General features: G+C 42.8%; 1 protein-coding gene across 1 annotated transcript in view; it reads right to left on the bottom strand.

Moving 5' to 3' along the window:
- The window catches only part of HEPHL1 (hephaestin like 1), a 93,856-nt gene extending 78,916 nt beyond the window's left edge, over positions 1 to 14,940 (bottom strand). Inside the window, exons 1-2 of the mRNA XM_072795021.1 lie at positions 14,764 to 14,940; positions 1,247 to 1,491 (exon numbers count right to left, since the gene is read on the bottom strand). Coding sequence (XP_072651122.1) covers positions 1,247 to 1,491; positions 14,764 to 14,933 — 415 coding nt within the window. The 5' untranslated portion in view covers positions 14,934 to 14,940. The remainder of the gene's footprint in view (positions 1 to 1,246; positions 1,492 to 14,763) is intronic.
- Positions 14,941 to 15,475: the final 535 nt, after the last annotated feature.

Genomic DNA, 15,475 nt, shown 5'->3' with positions numbered 1-15,475 from the left:
TATAGCTCTCCTTATAATTCTGTTTGCTAATATTTTGTTAGGAATTTTTTGCTAATATTTTGTCTACATTTATGAGGAATACTGGTCTGTAGTTTTGTTGTGATGTCTTTATCTGGCTTTGGTCTTTTTTTTTTTTTTAATTTTTTTTATTTATTTATTTATGATAGTCACACAGAGAGAGAGAGAGAGAGAGAGAGAGAGAGAGGCAGAGACACAGGCAGAGGGAGAAGCAGGCTCCATGCACCGGGAGCCCGACGTGGGATTCGATCTCGGGTCTCCAGGATCGCGCCCTGGGCCAAAGGCAGGCGCCAAACCGCTGCACCACCCAGGGATCCCTATCTGGCTTTGGTCTTAACGTTCGCCTCATAGGATGAATTTGGAAATATTCCTCTATTTCCCAAAAGATTTTGCAAAGGATTGGAATTATTATTATTTTAGTCATTTATAGAATTTATAAATGAAATAATTTGAGCTTGGACTTTTCTTCAAAGGAAATTTTTAATTTTCAAAGAGCCAAATTTTGGTTTAATCTATTTTATATTATTTGTTTTCTCCTTCTTTGAATTTCTGCTCCAATCCTATTATTTCCTTCTTTCTGCTTGCGTTAGGTTTCGTTTCCTCTTTGCTTTCTAGTTTCTTAAGGTAGAAACTTATGTTACTGGTGTGAGACTTTTCTTCTCTCTTCACATAAGTATGCAAAGCTCTAAATCTCCTCTTAATTACTTCTTTAGCTGTATACCATAAATTTCGGTATGATTGTCTCCATTTTTATTCAATTCAAAATATTTTACAATTTATCTTGTGATTTCTTCTTTGACCGATAGGTTATTTAGAAGTGCCCTATTCATTTCCAAATGTTTGCAAGAATTTGCAAGATTTCTTTTACTGATTATATTAAATTGAATTCCTTTGTGATTGGAGAATATACTTTGCATCCTATCCATTCTTTTAAATTTTAGATTTATTTTATGCACAGTCTATTGTCTATCCTGAGGAGTGTTCCACACAATCTTGAAAAGAAGGTGTATTAGTTGGAATGTTCTGTAGATGCCAATTAGATCAAGGTGGTTGATAGTGTTGTTGAAGTTTTCTCTATCAGGGGAACAGATGGAGATGAGGAGAGAAGGATATGGGGAAAAGACAAAGGAAAATCTGTAATCATTGTCTCTTAGATCCCTTTAACTGTAGCTGACAATTGCCTTATGAAATAGAGACAAGACACCAATAATAGAGGATTGATATTTACCTTCTGAATCTTTGTTGTAGAAAACACCATGTGGATGCAAAGAGTAGGGTCGGGAAGCAAAGTTCTTCAAATGAATGACAATCACATCACCCACTTCAGCCCTCAAGATAGGGCCCAGGAATCCGAGCCAGGGAGGTTTGGGAATCTCTGTGGAATACGTCTCATCTGTATAATGTCTGTAAACAGCCTTTTTGTAAAGACCACCTATCCTGTTGGGCCCTCTTTCGAGAAATAAGGTTGCAAGCCTAAAAGTAAGAAGGAAATATTTTATAATTATATGACATTAAGAGAAAATCCTAATAGCTTACTGTAACAGTTCATAAAGTGCTAGCATGTATGATTTCTTATTTGGTGTTGGAAATAACCCTGTAACCCAGTAGAGATGGTGAGATTATCTTCAATTTATTGGTAAGGAACCTGAGGCTAAGAGAGTTAAGTGGCAAGCCAAAAGACACAAAGAGTATTCACAACAAAACCAAAGCTAAACAGAATACTCTAAAGTCTCACTGTCCATTTACCCCTTTTCATTCAACACATTCCCCTTCACGTTTTCATTCAACAAACACTTAGCATGTATTTTATCACGATCCCAGCACTTTGCTACATGCTATACAAGGCTACAAAAGAGTTTATGACCTAGTGGGAAAATTAGGTAATGACATACAGCAGTATATGATTAAGTGCCATTTGAGTTGCTAGAATCACACCAGGTCTGAGAGGCTCTGTATTGACTAATGGATTTATGTTTGCTTCAGTAAGGTTGGGGGAAGCACTATAGATCAAAAAGCCAAAGACAAGATATTTTCAGGGCCTCATCCTCATTTCCTCAAAGAGATTATCCAATGTTTGTATACCAGTGACTCAGATACAAGCTCCTAAGAAGTTCCTGCTACAAGGCTCCCCAGCAGTCTCTAGTATGAATGGCAGCTTTGCCCACCCTACAGACTTTTCAGGATGAAAAGAGCAGTGTGTCAAGTGGCCAGACAAGCAGCCCACCATGGAGCAGAAGATAGAAGTGCAGGCAGATGGAGGAGAGGGTGCCTGGGTCAAGCAGGGGACAGGGATCCAGTGCTCAAGTCAAATCAGGAGCAATCTTCTTTGGTGCATCTAGCCCAGCTTTGGTACATCTCTCCAGGCTCATTTCCTCATACCCTCTTTGCCTACCTCCCATGGCCTCACCCTTCCATCAGGCATCATGCTCAGCCTTCCCAGAACATGCTGCATCCTTTCAACATTCCAAAACTTGCACACATTCTTTTCCTGTGTCAAGATGGTATCCCTCATTCTCTATCTGCCAAGCACCCTTCCAGATCAGTTCAAACTCTTCCTCCTTTCCCCTTCCGTACGCACACAGATCAAGCACTAATAACATACTTGCCAAAACGTGTTACAGTAAGGTATGTATATCTCTGGTTTGTGAGCTAATTGAAGACAAAAATCCCTCAAATACCTTTTTTATTGTAGTGCTGAGTGCCTGGAAGTGTTGGTGCTTAGTGACTTTGGAATAAAGAAAAAGAAAAGCCTTGAATTTGATCCCAGATTGGCAAGTGATAATTTTGCAGACTATATTTGCAGAAAAGTCTGTGTTGTCATACCCAACTTTGAATATTTTCTAGGCCCAGGATGGTAAATAGGTTTTAACTTGTGCATCAAATCTGACTGGTTGGTAGTGACTGCTTAGAAAAAAAAGTCAAGTTTGAGTTCAGTCAGAGGGAAGAATTAAACACTCAGGTTGTCTACTGTGGATGTGGGGTTGGAGGCATACTTGGTGCATAGTTGCTCTCTTTCCTCTACACAGGCAGCCAGGTAACATCTTACTTTGAGGTCTCTGGGTGTGGCCTTCTCTACAACTGGATGACATAGTACTACCAGTACTGGAAGACCATACACCAAGTTGTTGTGTCGTAGCAGCAATAGACAGGGAATGAACTCCTGTTCATTTGTCAGGTCCCCTTTGTAACCAAACTACAGAAGACATTATATCTGATGATGGCTAGGTCCAGGGTAGAGCTGGTGGACACTGGAAAATATCCAATGATCCTCCCTGAAACCCAACCTGTGACCTTATGAGATTTGATTGCTGGACCTGCCTTCCAAAGACTTTTTTCTTGCTCCCGGGGACCTTGCTAACAAAAAGGGTTTGCAGCTGCCTTACTTTTTTGTAATTTATAAACAGAAGCTCACAGTATAACAAAATTTAAAAGAAAAACATTTAAGCATACGTAGCATGGTTTTAAAATCAAATTGTGAAGTGATTTCTTCACATCATTACTTCCTTGCTCGAACCAGCTGGGGCATCCAGCCTACTCCAGACCACCACAGGCAATGGTCAACCCTGTCAGCGATAAAGCCCCTTTTAAAGAGACTGGCCTTGGCCTTCGAAACAGGGGAACTTCCGGGGGTCCTCAGCTAAGCCAGACTAAGATGTGGAGCCGCTAGGCCTTAGCTCTAAAAGGCATTGCAACATCACCGGGGAGCTGGATGGCATTGCTGGGAGGATAAAATTAACTGGAAATGACTTTGGGAGTGGAGAAAATCGCAACTTCCGGAACTTCTCTGAGGGCAAGTACTGTATATGGTTGGAAAGGATTAGCTTCCTCAAATGGGGTTTGAGAGGTGGAAGAAGGAGACCTCAGGGGATGTGTGCAAGTAGTCACTGTAATCTCTTCCAAGAAGGATTGTTCCAGTGAGCTGTAGAGTAAATCGCTTCTTCTTGTGACCAAGGAGATGGTAAAAACTGCCACCACCAGGCCACCTTCTCTCCTCAGGGCTCAGCCTTGTCTCCAAATAAGAGTTGAACAAGTATTTTTCCAAATATCAGTTGAAGGAGCCCCAATATTATTTTCCCAGAGCACCAGATTACTGGCTGCTCAGCCACCCACATGTGTCAACCCTGGCCCTGCCCTTGGAGTGGAGTCAGTAAGCAGGAGGTTCCTAAAACAAATGGGAAAACCATGGGCTGAGGCTCCCCTCAGAGGAGCCAGGAACCACAGTACTAGTCTTCCCAGAGGTAGCAGAGCTCTTTCTTTCCAACCTGCTAGATTCAGCACCCAGATAATAGGACTTACAAGACAGGAATCCTGACAAAAGGGTTGAAGTATTAAAAATGATTTTGGTAGCAAAAACCTGGAAAGACCAAAATTCTCTTCAACTGGTGGCTGGATAAGTAAATTATGGTACCCTCATACCACATAGCCACACAACAGAATGAGGTAGTTCTATAGGTGACAATATGGTACAATCACCAAGACACTACATGGAAAATTGCAAATTGCAGATTAGCATATAAAGTATGATTCCATTTCTGTGGGGTTTTTTTTAAGATTTTATTTATTTATTCATGAGAAACACAGAAAGAGAGGCAGAGACACAGGCAGAGGGAGAGGGAGAAGAAGGCTCCATGCAGGGACCCCAATGCGGGACTTGATCTCTGGTCTCCAGGATCACACCCTGGGCCACAGGCAATGCTAAGCCCCTGGGCCCCCGGGGCTGCCCCATTTCCGTGTTTTTTCAACAATGTGTTTATATACATATATGCAAAGAAAATAAGACATTTGGAAACTGGCCATGGAAACTATAAGAGTATAACCTCTGGGTCATGGGCTTGAGGCCACAGGCAGGAGCAAGAAGGAATGAGAAGTTCACCCTCTTCTGTCCTTGGGAGTGTTTTATTCTGTACCTCATTTACTTTCACAATAAAAAACAAGCTCACATCTTATTTAGAAAAGAAGGTCCAGGCTGTTTGACAACTGAGTGGCCAAATTTCTCTTGTTGTGTGCCTTCTCCCTCTGAAAGCATAGCTCCCTCCGCAAAGCGTGCTGTTCGGGTGAGTTCTCCTCTGTGCGGGGCTGGGCGCCCTGAGGAGGTAGCATAGTGCCTGTGGCCTGAGTTGGAGGGAAGAGAATCACTGCTCAACCTCTGGCTTGACAAGTCCACTTTCAGGTGTCGGAACTGAGGACTTGGGGCATATTTGGGTGTGTGCACACCCCACCTCCTCCCTCTGTATATCCACTGAGCCTGTGTGTGTCTGCCCGGGAACAAGAGTTTGCCTCTTCTGCTCTGTGAAGCAGAAGCCTAAACTTCCCTGTGCAATGGGATAAAAAGTCCAGAAGCTTGACACTGAGGCTTCTTAATAGAAGCTCTTATGTTTCTTACCCTCACTTGAGGCCTGGATGGTCATGAAACACACTTTTAGCCAATGGGATATATGCATGTGTCATTCAGTGGTACTTGTCTGGACTCAGCTGGCAGAGACCCTTGTAGTTTTTTGCTCTTCCCCTTATTCATGCCTGAAATGGAGATCTGATGATGAGCTTCAGCAGCCATCTTGAGAGAAGGGGGAAGAGGGTCATACCCTATGGATGGTTAAGTGGAAAGCCAAAGGAATCTGGGCCACTGAAGATTGCCAACCTCTGACTTTCTTTTTGCATAAGTCAAAAAATACATTTGAGCCAGTGTTTTCCAGGCTTCTGTTAACTAGCAGTTGAATACAATCCTAATTGAACAGGCTGTTCAGAAGGAGGAGGAGGAAGAAGCAGAGGAAGAACTGAGTCATCCTCAGGCTGGCTAAGCAGCCCCAGAGCAAGCAGAGTTACCTGACTTTAGAGCTGATGCTGGGCCACTCAGTAAGGCAATGACAAGGGAAGGATTAGATTCAAAATCACTGGTGTCTCTCTAGGCTCAGCCTGATGGATAAAAAACTAAAATGAGGTTATTCATAGGGAGTGCCTTGTCATTCTAATGGCTCTGCAGGAAAGATGGACATCTGAGTCTCCACCGCACCACTCTGCTCTGAGCTCCCAGCATATGTGCGCGCATGCACGCGTGTATAAACACACATGCAAATGCATGCTGAGTAAGAGTTCCTTATCACACATGAGTTGTCTGGCAGAGCCACCCAAAGAGGCAAGCATATCAGAAGGAGGGAAATATTTGTTGACTTCCCACAGCACTTATTACATATGCTGCATATGTTAGCATTGAATTATATATATTGACTTGTTTTGCACATTCCTGGACGAGTCTCAGTCTTACCACATAGACGGCCAATAGTCACCCCAAGAGATTAGATTGTCTAAAACAAATGTTCCCAAATGTCCACCCATGTATTGGCCAGATCAGAATTATTTGGGACATTTGCCAAAGATTTATGTTCCCAGGCCCCAGGCAACTGAATCAGACATTCTGGCATGGCATTTGTATTTTACCTAAATTCACCAAATAATTCTTACAGAGAGTTTCCCTGTGCTTACCCATGCTGATTCTTCTTTCCTCCCAGCAGAAGGGAGAACAAAGAGCTTTCGCAGATAGATGGAGCCATGGGATTTTGGCAAGCGACATGTGTCACTTCTGGGCCAGGACATTTAATTGCCATTACAAGACCCCATAACATCCTATGGTTCAGGGAAAGCCTCCAGTGAAGTTAGTGAAGCTTCAAGATCCCAGCAGCCTGGTTTAATAGTTGTCTCAAAAGGCCAGTTGTCTTGGAGTCATGTGACCCTCTATGAACCTGGGTGGGTGAAAAATAGGGCTCTGATATCTAGGGGTTGTTTGTTGCTAGAGCACAACCTAATCAGGTCTAACTAATACAATGCTGAATGTACATGCAAGTCAGGAAATCACTTTTCCATAGTACTCAGTACAAAACAAAAGCCATAGTAGCTATTTGAAACTAGAACATAGTCACTATTTGAAACCATAGGAACTATCCAAAGCGGAAAAGACAGGGATAGGTGAAAGTAAGAGAAATCCATCTTTTTAGTGTCTCCGCAGCAAATCACTCCTAAGAACACATGATGCATTTGTAACAGTGGGACAGAAGCCCCATCTCCTGTGAGTACTGGAAAATGCAACCCTTGCCCAAGAAATAAAAGTGGGTGACTTCAAGGAAGGCATCCACAGAAAGCTTCTGACATAGCTGTAGAGCACTTGTTAGAATGCCTGTGTTCATGGGCTTCATAGTATTTATAGTGTAGCCACAGGCTTGCCCCCCTGTGAGGGACTGAGCAATCAGTACCCCTCAAGTTCAACCGCAACCAACATTCTAATATTTTGACTCAAACTGAGGAGGTATCTATTTTATGCTGTAAAGAAATCCAGTTGGGCTGGAAAGTTTCCATATTAGAAACTGCTTTAAAGACAGAATGAGGATGTAGAACATTTACATTGTCAAGGCCAAGGGCAATACCATGAAGGAAGATGCCTCCTGAGAGCAGGTGAGACTGACCATTGTTAGAAGAAATCTTCCCATGAGAATCATCTAACCAGTGCAGAGATGGGTTTCAGGGTCAGATTCCAAGGAGTTGGTGGCTCACAGTGGGTGTGCACCTCACCAGCACCGCTGTCCCCCACCACCTGAATCTTTCAGTCAGATCTTTTCCTCATCCATTCAACCACTGAGCAATTATTAAACCTCTACACTATATGGGACCTTAAACTAGAAAATGGGGCCGAGATGTATGAATGTCAATCCCTGCACTCAGGAGATTTACCATCTGGCTGGGAAGACAAAACAATCACATTGGAGAGTAAATAGCAGCACCAAGTTTTCCATATTGTGACAACTGCACCATATAGATCCTGCAGGTCTGAGTGTATAGAGGTGAGATGGTGTGAAGGCAAGCAGCAGCAGAGGCTATGGTCAGAGCAAATGTGTGAGACCATCATGGTCACAAGAAGGACAAGCCACATTGTTGCCTGAGCTTGAGAAGGGACATTGAGAAAATAGGATTAGATTGGGGCAAGGGCTACTTGGAAAAAAGAGGGCGGAGACGGTGATTACCTGTTGTACTTGGGCATAGCCATGCCCTCCCTAATTAGATTGATATATTTTAAGCCATCCAAGCAATGCATCCCTCTACACAGTCTCTTGCCCTGATTCCCCTGGCACCACTCAGGTCTTGAGCTCTTCCTTCTCCCACTTCATGTCTACAAAAGCCCATAAGAACCCACACAGGGGGGTTAAAAACAAATTTACACAGTAAATAGAAAAGAGAATTAACTTGAATCCCAGCTTCCTTACTTGATGCTGTGAGATCCTGGAGAAGTAACATCTCTGAACTCCGTTTCCTTGGCTAAAAACTGGTGACCATGACAGGGCCATCATGAGGAGTAAATAAGACGGTGGGAAGCCCCATGAACAGCGTCTGGGAGAGTGAGTGCTCAGTCAGTGGGAGTTATGGCAAAGCTCTAATTAGAAAGATGGAAAAGTAAAAAAAAAAAAAAAAAAAGAAAGAAAGAAAAAAAGAAAGATGGAAATGTGACCATTTGTGGTCTCTTTCCCACAGAGCTCCTGCTGTCCAGAGACCCCTCGTGATAGGAAAGCTATTATGATGACTAACATTTCTGGCATGCTAACCCAGAGCCAGGCACTGCATCTGGGCACATTTACAGATCCTGTGTCATCTGAGCCACCTGATCCCCTCAGAGGGTGGGCTGATAATGACTTCCAAAGATAATTCCCAGTCCTAATCCCCTTATTTGGAAAAAGGGTCTGCAGATGTTATTAAGTTAAGGATTTTGAGATGAGGAAAAAGATCAGACACACATAGAAAAGGTGATAGGAAAATACAGGCAGACACCAGAACAATGCCACCAGAACCAAGGATTGCCAGCAGCTTCTACCAGAAGCTGGAAGAGTCAGTAAACAGATTCCCCCTTAAAGCCTCCAAGAGGGAATGTGGCCCTGCCGACCTCTTCATTTCAAACTTCTGCCTCCAGAACTGGAACAGAATAAATTTCTGTTGTTTTAAGCTGCCCAGTTTGTGGTAATTTGTTACGGCAGCCCCTGGAAACTCTTAAATCCCCAAAGCAAGTACTATCATTATCCTCATTTTACTCATGAGCTTATTGAGGCAAAAAGAGATTCAATTACTTACCCAGTTGGTAGAACAAGAATTGTAAGCTTGTCAGTTGATGTGAGATGCCCCCCACCTACATTCCCTAGCCAATCAGGCTGCCGTAGCATCTCTGTTAGACCACTGCTGGGCTACACTTGGCTGAGGAAACCCACGTTGGGCCTGCTGGCCCCCCTGCCCAGGGACAGGACATCTCTCACCCCCTGCCTGGCATGGAAAGCTTTTATGACAATGCCTGGAACAAGAGTGAGTGAGGACGCAGGGATACTTAGCTGTTATTCTGCCTGTGAGTTCTCTTAAATCCCACTAACTAGGACTTGGGGCTCCACTCTCTAGAGGTGGAAAAAGGAAGAGGGAGACTAAGAGGGTGTTTGTGAAGGTTGAGAAACAGGGAGAACTGAGGTAGGGGAAGGTGGGAGGGACTGCCTGCTGTCTTGCAATATTCACGTTCCCTTCTTTCTTAGTAACAGAATCAGATTCCACTTTTCTCAGAAACAAAAACACAAAAAGACTATATTTCCACCCCCTCCTTTTTGTTGCTTTGATTATCCAGAGAGATATACATAGAATTGGTTGTAGGGGGTTTCCGTGAGAGCCCTTTAGAAGGCCAATGGGCTAATGCCGCAGGACTTAGACCTTTCTACCTTCTCCCTTCCTCTTACTTCTTGGCACATAGACATGAGGGCTGAAGTTCTAGCAGCCATACTGTGACCATAAACTTCCTTGAGGAGTGAAGTCACATGCTAAGGATCATAGGTCAAAAATATGGAAGTCCCCCGAAAACCTATCATACTACCTGTCTCACCAGCCTGGGACTGTTCATCTCTGGGATTCCTTTATGAGAGAATACAGAAGCTCGTTTAAGCTGTTCTATTCTGGTCTCCACTTGCCAGGCAGCCCAAATCAATCACTATCTAATCTGAGGAATAACAGCAGCCCCGAGATATTCATATGGCATCAGACCCAACACATGATTTCTCTGCTGATCCAACAGAAGATGGAATTTGAAAGTCACCCTCTAAGATCAAGCCTAAATGAGATGATACCCTTCCCTTTATTTAAAAGCCTACAGAAGACTCTGTCTTCCCCTACCTGCTTCCCTTCAATCAGTTATTGTTCCAAACAGATATATAGGTCTCTCCCTTATGCCCATCCTAGGGTCCGCTTCAAGGGGGTACCCAAAATCCTTTGCCATCAACTGGGCTGACACAGTGATATGGTTAAGTAAACTCCTTAACAGACCTAAAACTTGGGGTTTGAGCAATGGTTGGCCTCACTCATGTCCAAGGGTGTTTCTAGTTAGCACATGTGAAAACTCTGCATTTCACTGGGAAGAAAAATCCTGCATGTGTGTTGGTTGCCTAATGAGGTCTTTGATGAGAATTGTAGCTTTAAATAAGGTGACCCCAGCACTCTGGTTCCATTAAAGACTAGGCTTTACCACCGAAGCACAGGCACACCTTAATTAAGCACTTTATGAGCCAGAACAGGATAGGCATGAATGGATCAAATGCTGACAGCATCCCCAGGCAAATCAAAGGAGCCCAGTGTCCCCATTAGGCCCAGTAGGGAATGGGGGAATATATTCATCTGGGTAAAATATTTCTAAATAGGATATAATGCCTAAATTTCATGCTTTCTAGGAAATGTTAGTGTTTACAGTTTAAATTCTATTTCTTTTTTTTTTTAATTTATTTTTTTATTGGTGTTCAATTTACTAACATACAGAATAACACCCAGTGCCCGTCACCCATTCACTCTAAATTCTATTTCTAAGCTCTGTGATTAAGCAAAAGTACCAAGATGGAAAATTAAATTGTACCATCTGACTGCTATGGAGTCTTGGCAAAATGATCTCAATTTATTTCCTATCTAATCTGTGTGAATCAGGATTTATTAGGCTCTTGGCACTGCCTAATTTTGGTTTCCAAGATTTTTACATCACGGAAACTTTGGCACTCACCATTCTGTTCCCCTCATTTTTGCCATTCTCATAGTCAAAGATTAGGCAACAGGAAAAACTAAATTGACAAAGTGATTGGTTTTTAATGATTCTAAATGAAAACCTTTGTGTTCAGTCTTCCATGGATTATCGGCACAGTCAAAGCTCAGGTAGAGGGCATGATTAAATATACTCTGGGCCTCCCTCTCTGCCAACACAGTGATTATCTTTCAGCTGCTGAGGCAACCAGTGTACCTCAAATACCCACACAGTAATGTAGAGAGAGGAAAATGCTGTGTCTAAGGCTTAAGGAAGATGCCAAGCTCCATGAACAGTGAGGAAGGAAACAGATCAGAATAAGCCAGAGTTGTGGGAAAATGCTTTTTGCATGAAGAATTGGAGATAATTCTTAAAGAACAGGAGAAAAATGGACTGGCAAAGAAAAATATAGAATACTTCAAAATTTGTCATATATCCCCACTCTCAGATCTTCTCCAAGTTGGATTCCTAGACTGAACATTTACAAATCATCTCTCTCATACCATTGTAAAAATCTTTCTAGAACTGGAGAATCAGGTAAGTTTTTCATTCTGTTTCAAAAATGTTTTTTGAATCCTTGGAATGATGCTTCTCAAGTGACTTTAGGGATTATAGTTCAACTCCCTTGTAATACAAATTAAGGAAATTGATGTTCAGAGACACTGCATGAGATGTTCAAGGTTTCATAGCAAGTTGAGGGCAGAGCAAGGACTGAAATCAGTTCTCTTGATTCCTATTTCAGGCTCTTCCCACTCATAGTGAGATACTAGGTACCTGGCTCTCTAAATATCGGGCAGTTGTTTGGGTCTGAATATCTTCAACAGCAGCCTGTCCTCAGAAGTCCCAGAGGCAAAAAAAAAAAAAAAAAAAAAAGAAGTCCCAGAGGCTTAATGAGAGGCATGGTCACATTATCCAAGATGATTCCTTGCTACTGGGGAAAAGGCACATGATAGACTACACATACTGAACTCCATAAGTCCCACAATTGTGGCATCTTCACCTGTGACACCTGTGGCAGCTGTGACACATGTGAATCATGACTTGTGTCCTGTATTCTTCAAGTAAGAGTCAGCAGCCCACTACAAATGTGCCTTCTTAGGGACTTGCCCTGAACCACCTGCCGCACCAGTAGCACTGCCAGACATGATTGCTAATAAAAGCCAATATGCATTAAATAACCCAGGCTTCCCTTTTAAGAGTCAGGAGGCATCCCTGCACAAACACCATCCCTTTACACACTGGAAGGAAACATTTGGGGACTTGGGCATTATGGGCATGATGTCTAGAACCCCAGCTGTGCCTACAGGGCAAGAGTCCTCTCAGGTGGGACCACAGCATTTATTAAACCACCCTATTCTAAGCTGACACCAAACTGTGTCTTAGTCATGCCTATTCTTTTTTTTTTTCTTTTTCACCATAAATATTTTCAGACACTTTATTGTATGTTCTTCAAAGCACCATCTTCTGGCTGAAACAATTAACAGTCCCTAATTTCTTCCTTCACTCAGCTTTGTGGAAAAAGCATTGTAGCATTTGAGTATTTAAAATACTTTGGGTTTTTTAATGAACCCAGGTAACCAGTCTGGCCACTGACACCAGGGATCATTCCAACGTCTTTCTGGGAAGAGTGACCCATGAGACTAAACCTACCTTTGGTAAGAATTGGGACTTTCTAGAAAGTTCTTTTTACTAGAACCCTTGGCTTCCATCAAAGCTGAGTTTAATTCAGTGGGAAAGCATCGCCTTCATCAAGAAACAGGTTACATGGCAAAAAAAACCCAGGCTCTGTAGCAATGTGATTTTGGTGCTGCCTTTATTCTGTAAACTCCAACAAGTGCTTAATCTCGGGGGTCTTAGTTCCTGTTTTTTTTTTTTTTTAATTTTTTATTTATTTATGATAGTCACAGAGAGAGAGAGAGAGGCAGAGACACAGGCAGAGAGAGAAGCAGGCTCCATGCACCGGGAGCCCGACGTGGGATTCGATCGCGGGTCTCCAGGATCGCGCCCTGGGCCAAAGGCAGGCGCCAAACCGCTGCGCCACCCAGGGATCCCTAGTTCCTGGTTTGTAAAGTGGGAATAAGATCATCTGCAAACAATAATGAACTGAAAGTCTCTGGTGGAACTCCTGGGTCGGAATAAATGCTCACAAACAGCTATGCTGACATTTTAGGAGAAAGATAGACTTCTAAGCTTTTTACTCAACCATGTGGAAAGGCAGTCAATATCACATTGTGCTTAAAGACTATTCATTATGCTCAGCATACACATCTTGAACAGTCTTTTGTTCAGTAGCTGCCCACAATGACTATTTTCTATTGAGCCCTTTTTGAGGACAGCAGAACTCAATCTTAGGGAATGATGCTGGCAGTTAGGGTAGCCTCTTAATCCCATTCCATTTGTCACATATGAGATCGAAAGAAGTCCAGAGCTCTCTTCAGAAAGTGCCCCCTGGACATTAAGTTTCCTGGTACAAAGCTTAAGGAAGTGTTTCTTGGCAGCCTGGCTGGCACTATTTTCATCCTTCTATAACCAAACATGACTATGCCAGCTTTGTATTGTTAGAAATCTGGAAACTATGTGTCTAAGCCAACTGGGTCTTTGGTCTTCCCCTACGGCAGTGGGACCCTTAAAGACTCATTGGAAAACCCCATGGTATTCCTGAATCTTAGCAACTAACGTTGTTTTTAGAAAATGGAACTTGGATGTTGAATGAACTGGGTTCTGTCTATCAGAAAGAAGCCAGGATATCCAAATATCTGATAGTAGCTGCCAGAACATCTCAAAAGATGTTCTAAGAACCACAAAATTGGAAGTATGCATTACAGCTTCTGGCGCCAGGAGGTGATTTTAGTACGAGCTCCAGGGAACAAATAAGGGATATAAGACACTGGACCCTGAGGGAGAAAGGGAGAGCAAGAGTTGTTTTCTGCAAAAAAAAATAAAAAGCAGAGACATACAACACTCTGACACCATCTCACCCAGCTATGCCATGGGCCTGGGGACTAGAACATTGCCCTCAGATTGAATAAATTGTGGTTGAAACAATCTTCTTACCAGTGAAAAAGCCATTTCTAAGAGTACTTGGGAAAACTGTTGAAATACCGGTCAAATCTATTATAACTGTTCCCCCTTTAAGCATTGCTAAACCAAAACAAAACATAACTACTTACAGCATACTTATCTCCAATTATGAAGTTCCATTCCAAAAATAAAACTGAGAAAACAGTGGTTTTTAACAGTAAAGAATTCTTGAAAATTCTCAAATGCTCATTCCAAGAGTTACTTTTTTGGGGTTTTTGTTTTGTTTTGTTTTGTTTTGTTTTTTTGTTTTGTATTTTAAAAAACAAACTAAGTCCAGAACCCCCCAGAAGTCCCTACTGGTGCTCAGTGAAAATTGTCCTTCTATAGAGTAAGCTATTATTCAAGGCACCTGGCTGTGTATAAAGCACTTTACAGACAAGGCTGTGCATAGGTGGCTCAACAAATACGTAGGGCCAAGAATATCTCTCTTCCACATTACATGCCCACCCTTGTGTGGGCTCTCCAAACAAACACAAACCCTTCCACTTGGTTTAGATCAGGTCACCCCCACTATAGTGACCCAAGGACTATAACCCTCTCCATGTAGAATCAAAAAGAAACCAAACCCAGGAGTCTGTGGGAACCCCAACTTTACTCACTTGTCTTCTGAAAAACTTCCCCCAGTAACAACATTCTTCCCTTGGGGTACATAGTTCCAGTATTCTTCCACAATCCCAATGTGGTATGTTCTGGTAACTGCACCAACCAGCCCAGACAGACCCAGGAATGTGAAGAGAACGATGCAGTCAGCCTGCTGCTTCCGAGGCATTTGTGGATGTAACTCAAGCAAGCAGCCTGCTCAGGAGGCAACCCTGCCTGTCCCTCCCCCTCACTTGAAGCTAATTATAAATAAGGAATGAACAAGGCCCAGCTCCTCCTCCTTAGGTAGCTTGGGGTTGGGACAGAGGCTGTAACTTGTATAAGCAAAGCACATGCCGAGGGGAGTTGCTATGACAACAAAACTTTTTGCCGGCCATCCAAGAAATGTGCAACTGGCTTATTTATTTACTATGCAGGCCAAACAGACCTGTTTCTGTAAGTTTTGGTGCTCTCCCTGTGACATTAGCCATTTATCTTTGCCAGGAATGGCATTGCAACAAGTTGGGCCAATGGGTTTCCTCCCTTCTTCCTCATTTTTTTCCACACCTATTACAGGAACATATTAAGATCTGAAAACTGGGCTGGCCTGAGTGGGGCATCAGGAAAGCTCTTGAGCCCTAAAGAAGGCTTCATCTCTGTTGGGAGGGCAGAGGGAGTGATGTAATCACCCTCCACCATCTCTGACTTGTTTTATGAGGCTACATGAAACAA

The sequence above is a fragment of the Canis lupus genome, chromosome 23, assembly GCF_048164855.1.
Source record: "Canis lupus baileyi chromosome 23, mCanLup2.hap1, whole genome shotgun sequence".
Lineage (NCBI taxonomy): Eukaryota > Metazoa > Chordata > Mammalia > Carnivora > Canidae > Canis > Canis lupus.
Note: the sequence above shows the minus strand (reverse complement) of the source record. Positions and strands in the feature narration are given on the sequence as shown.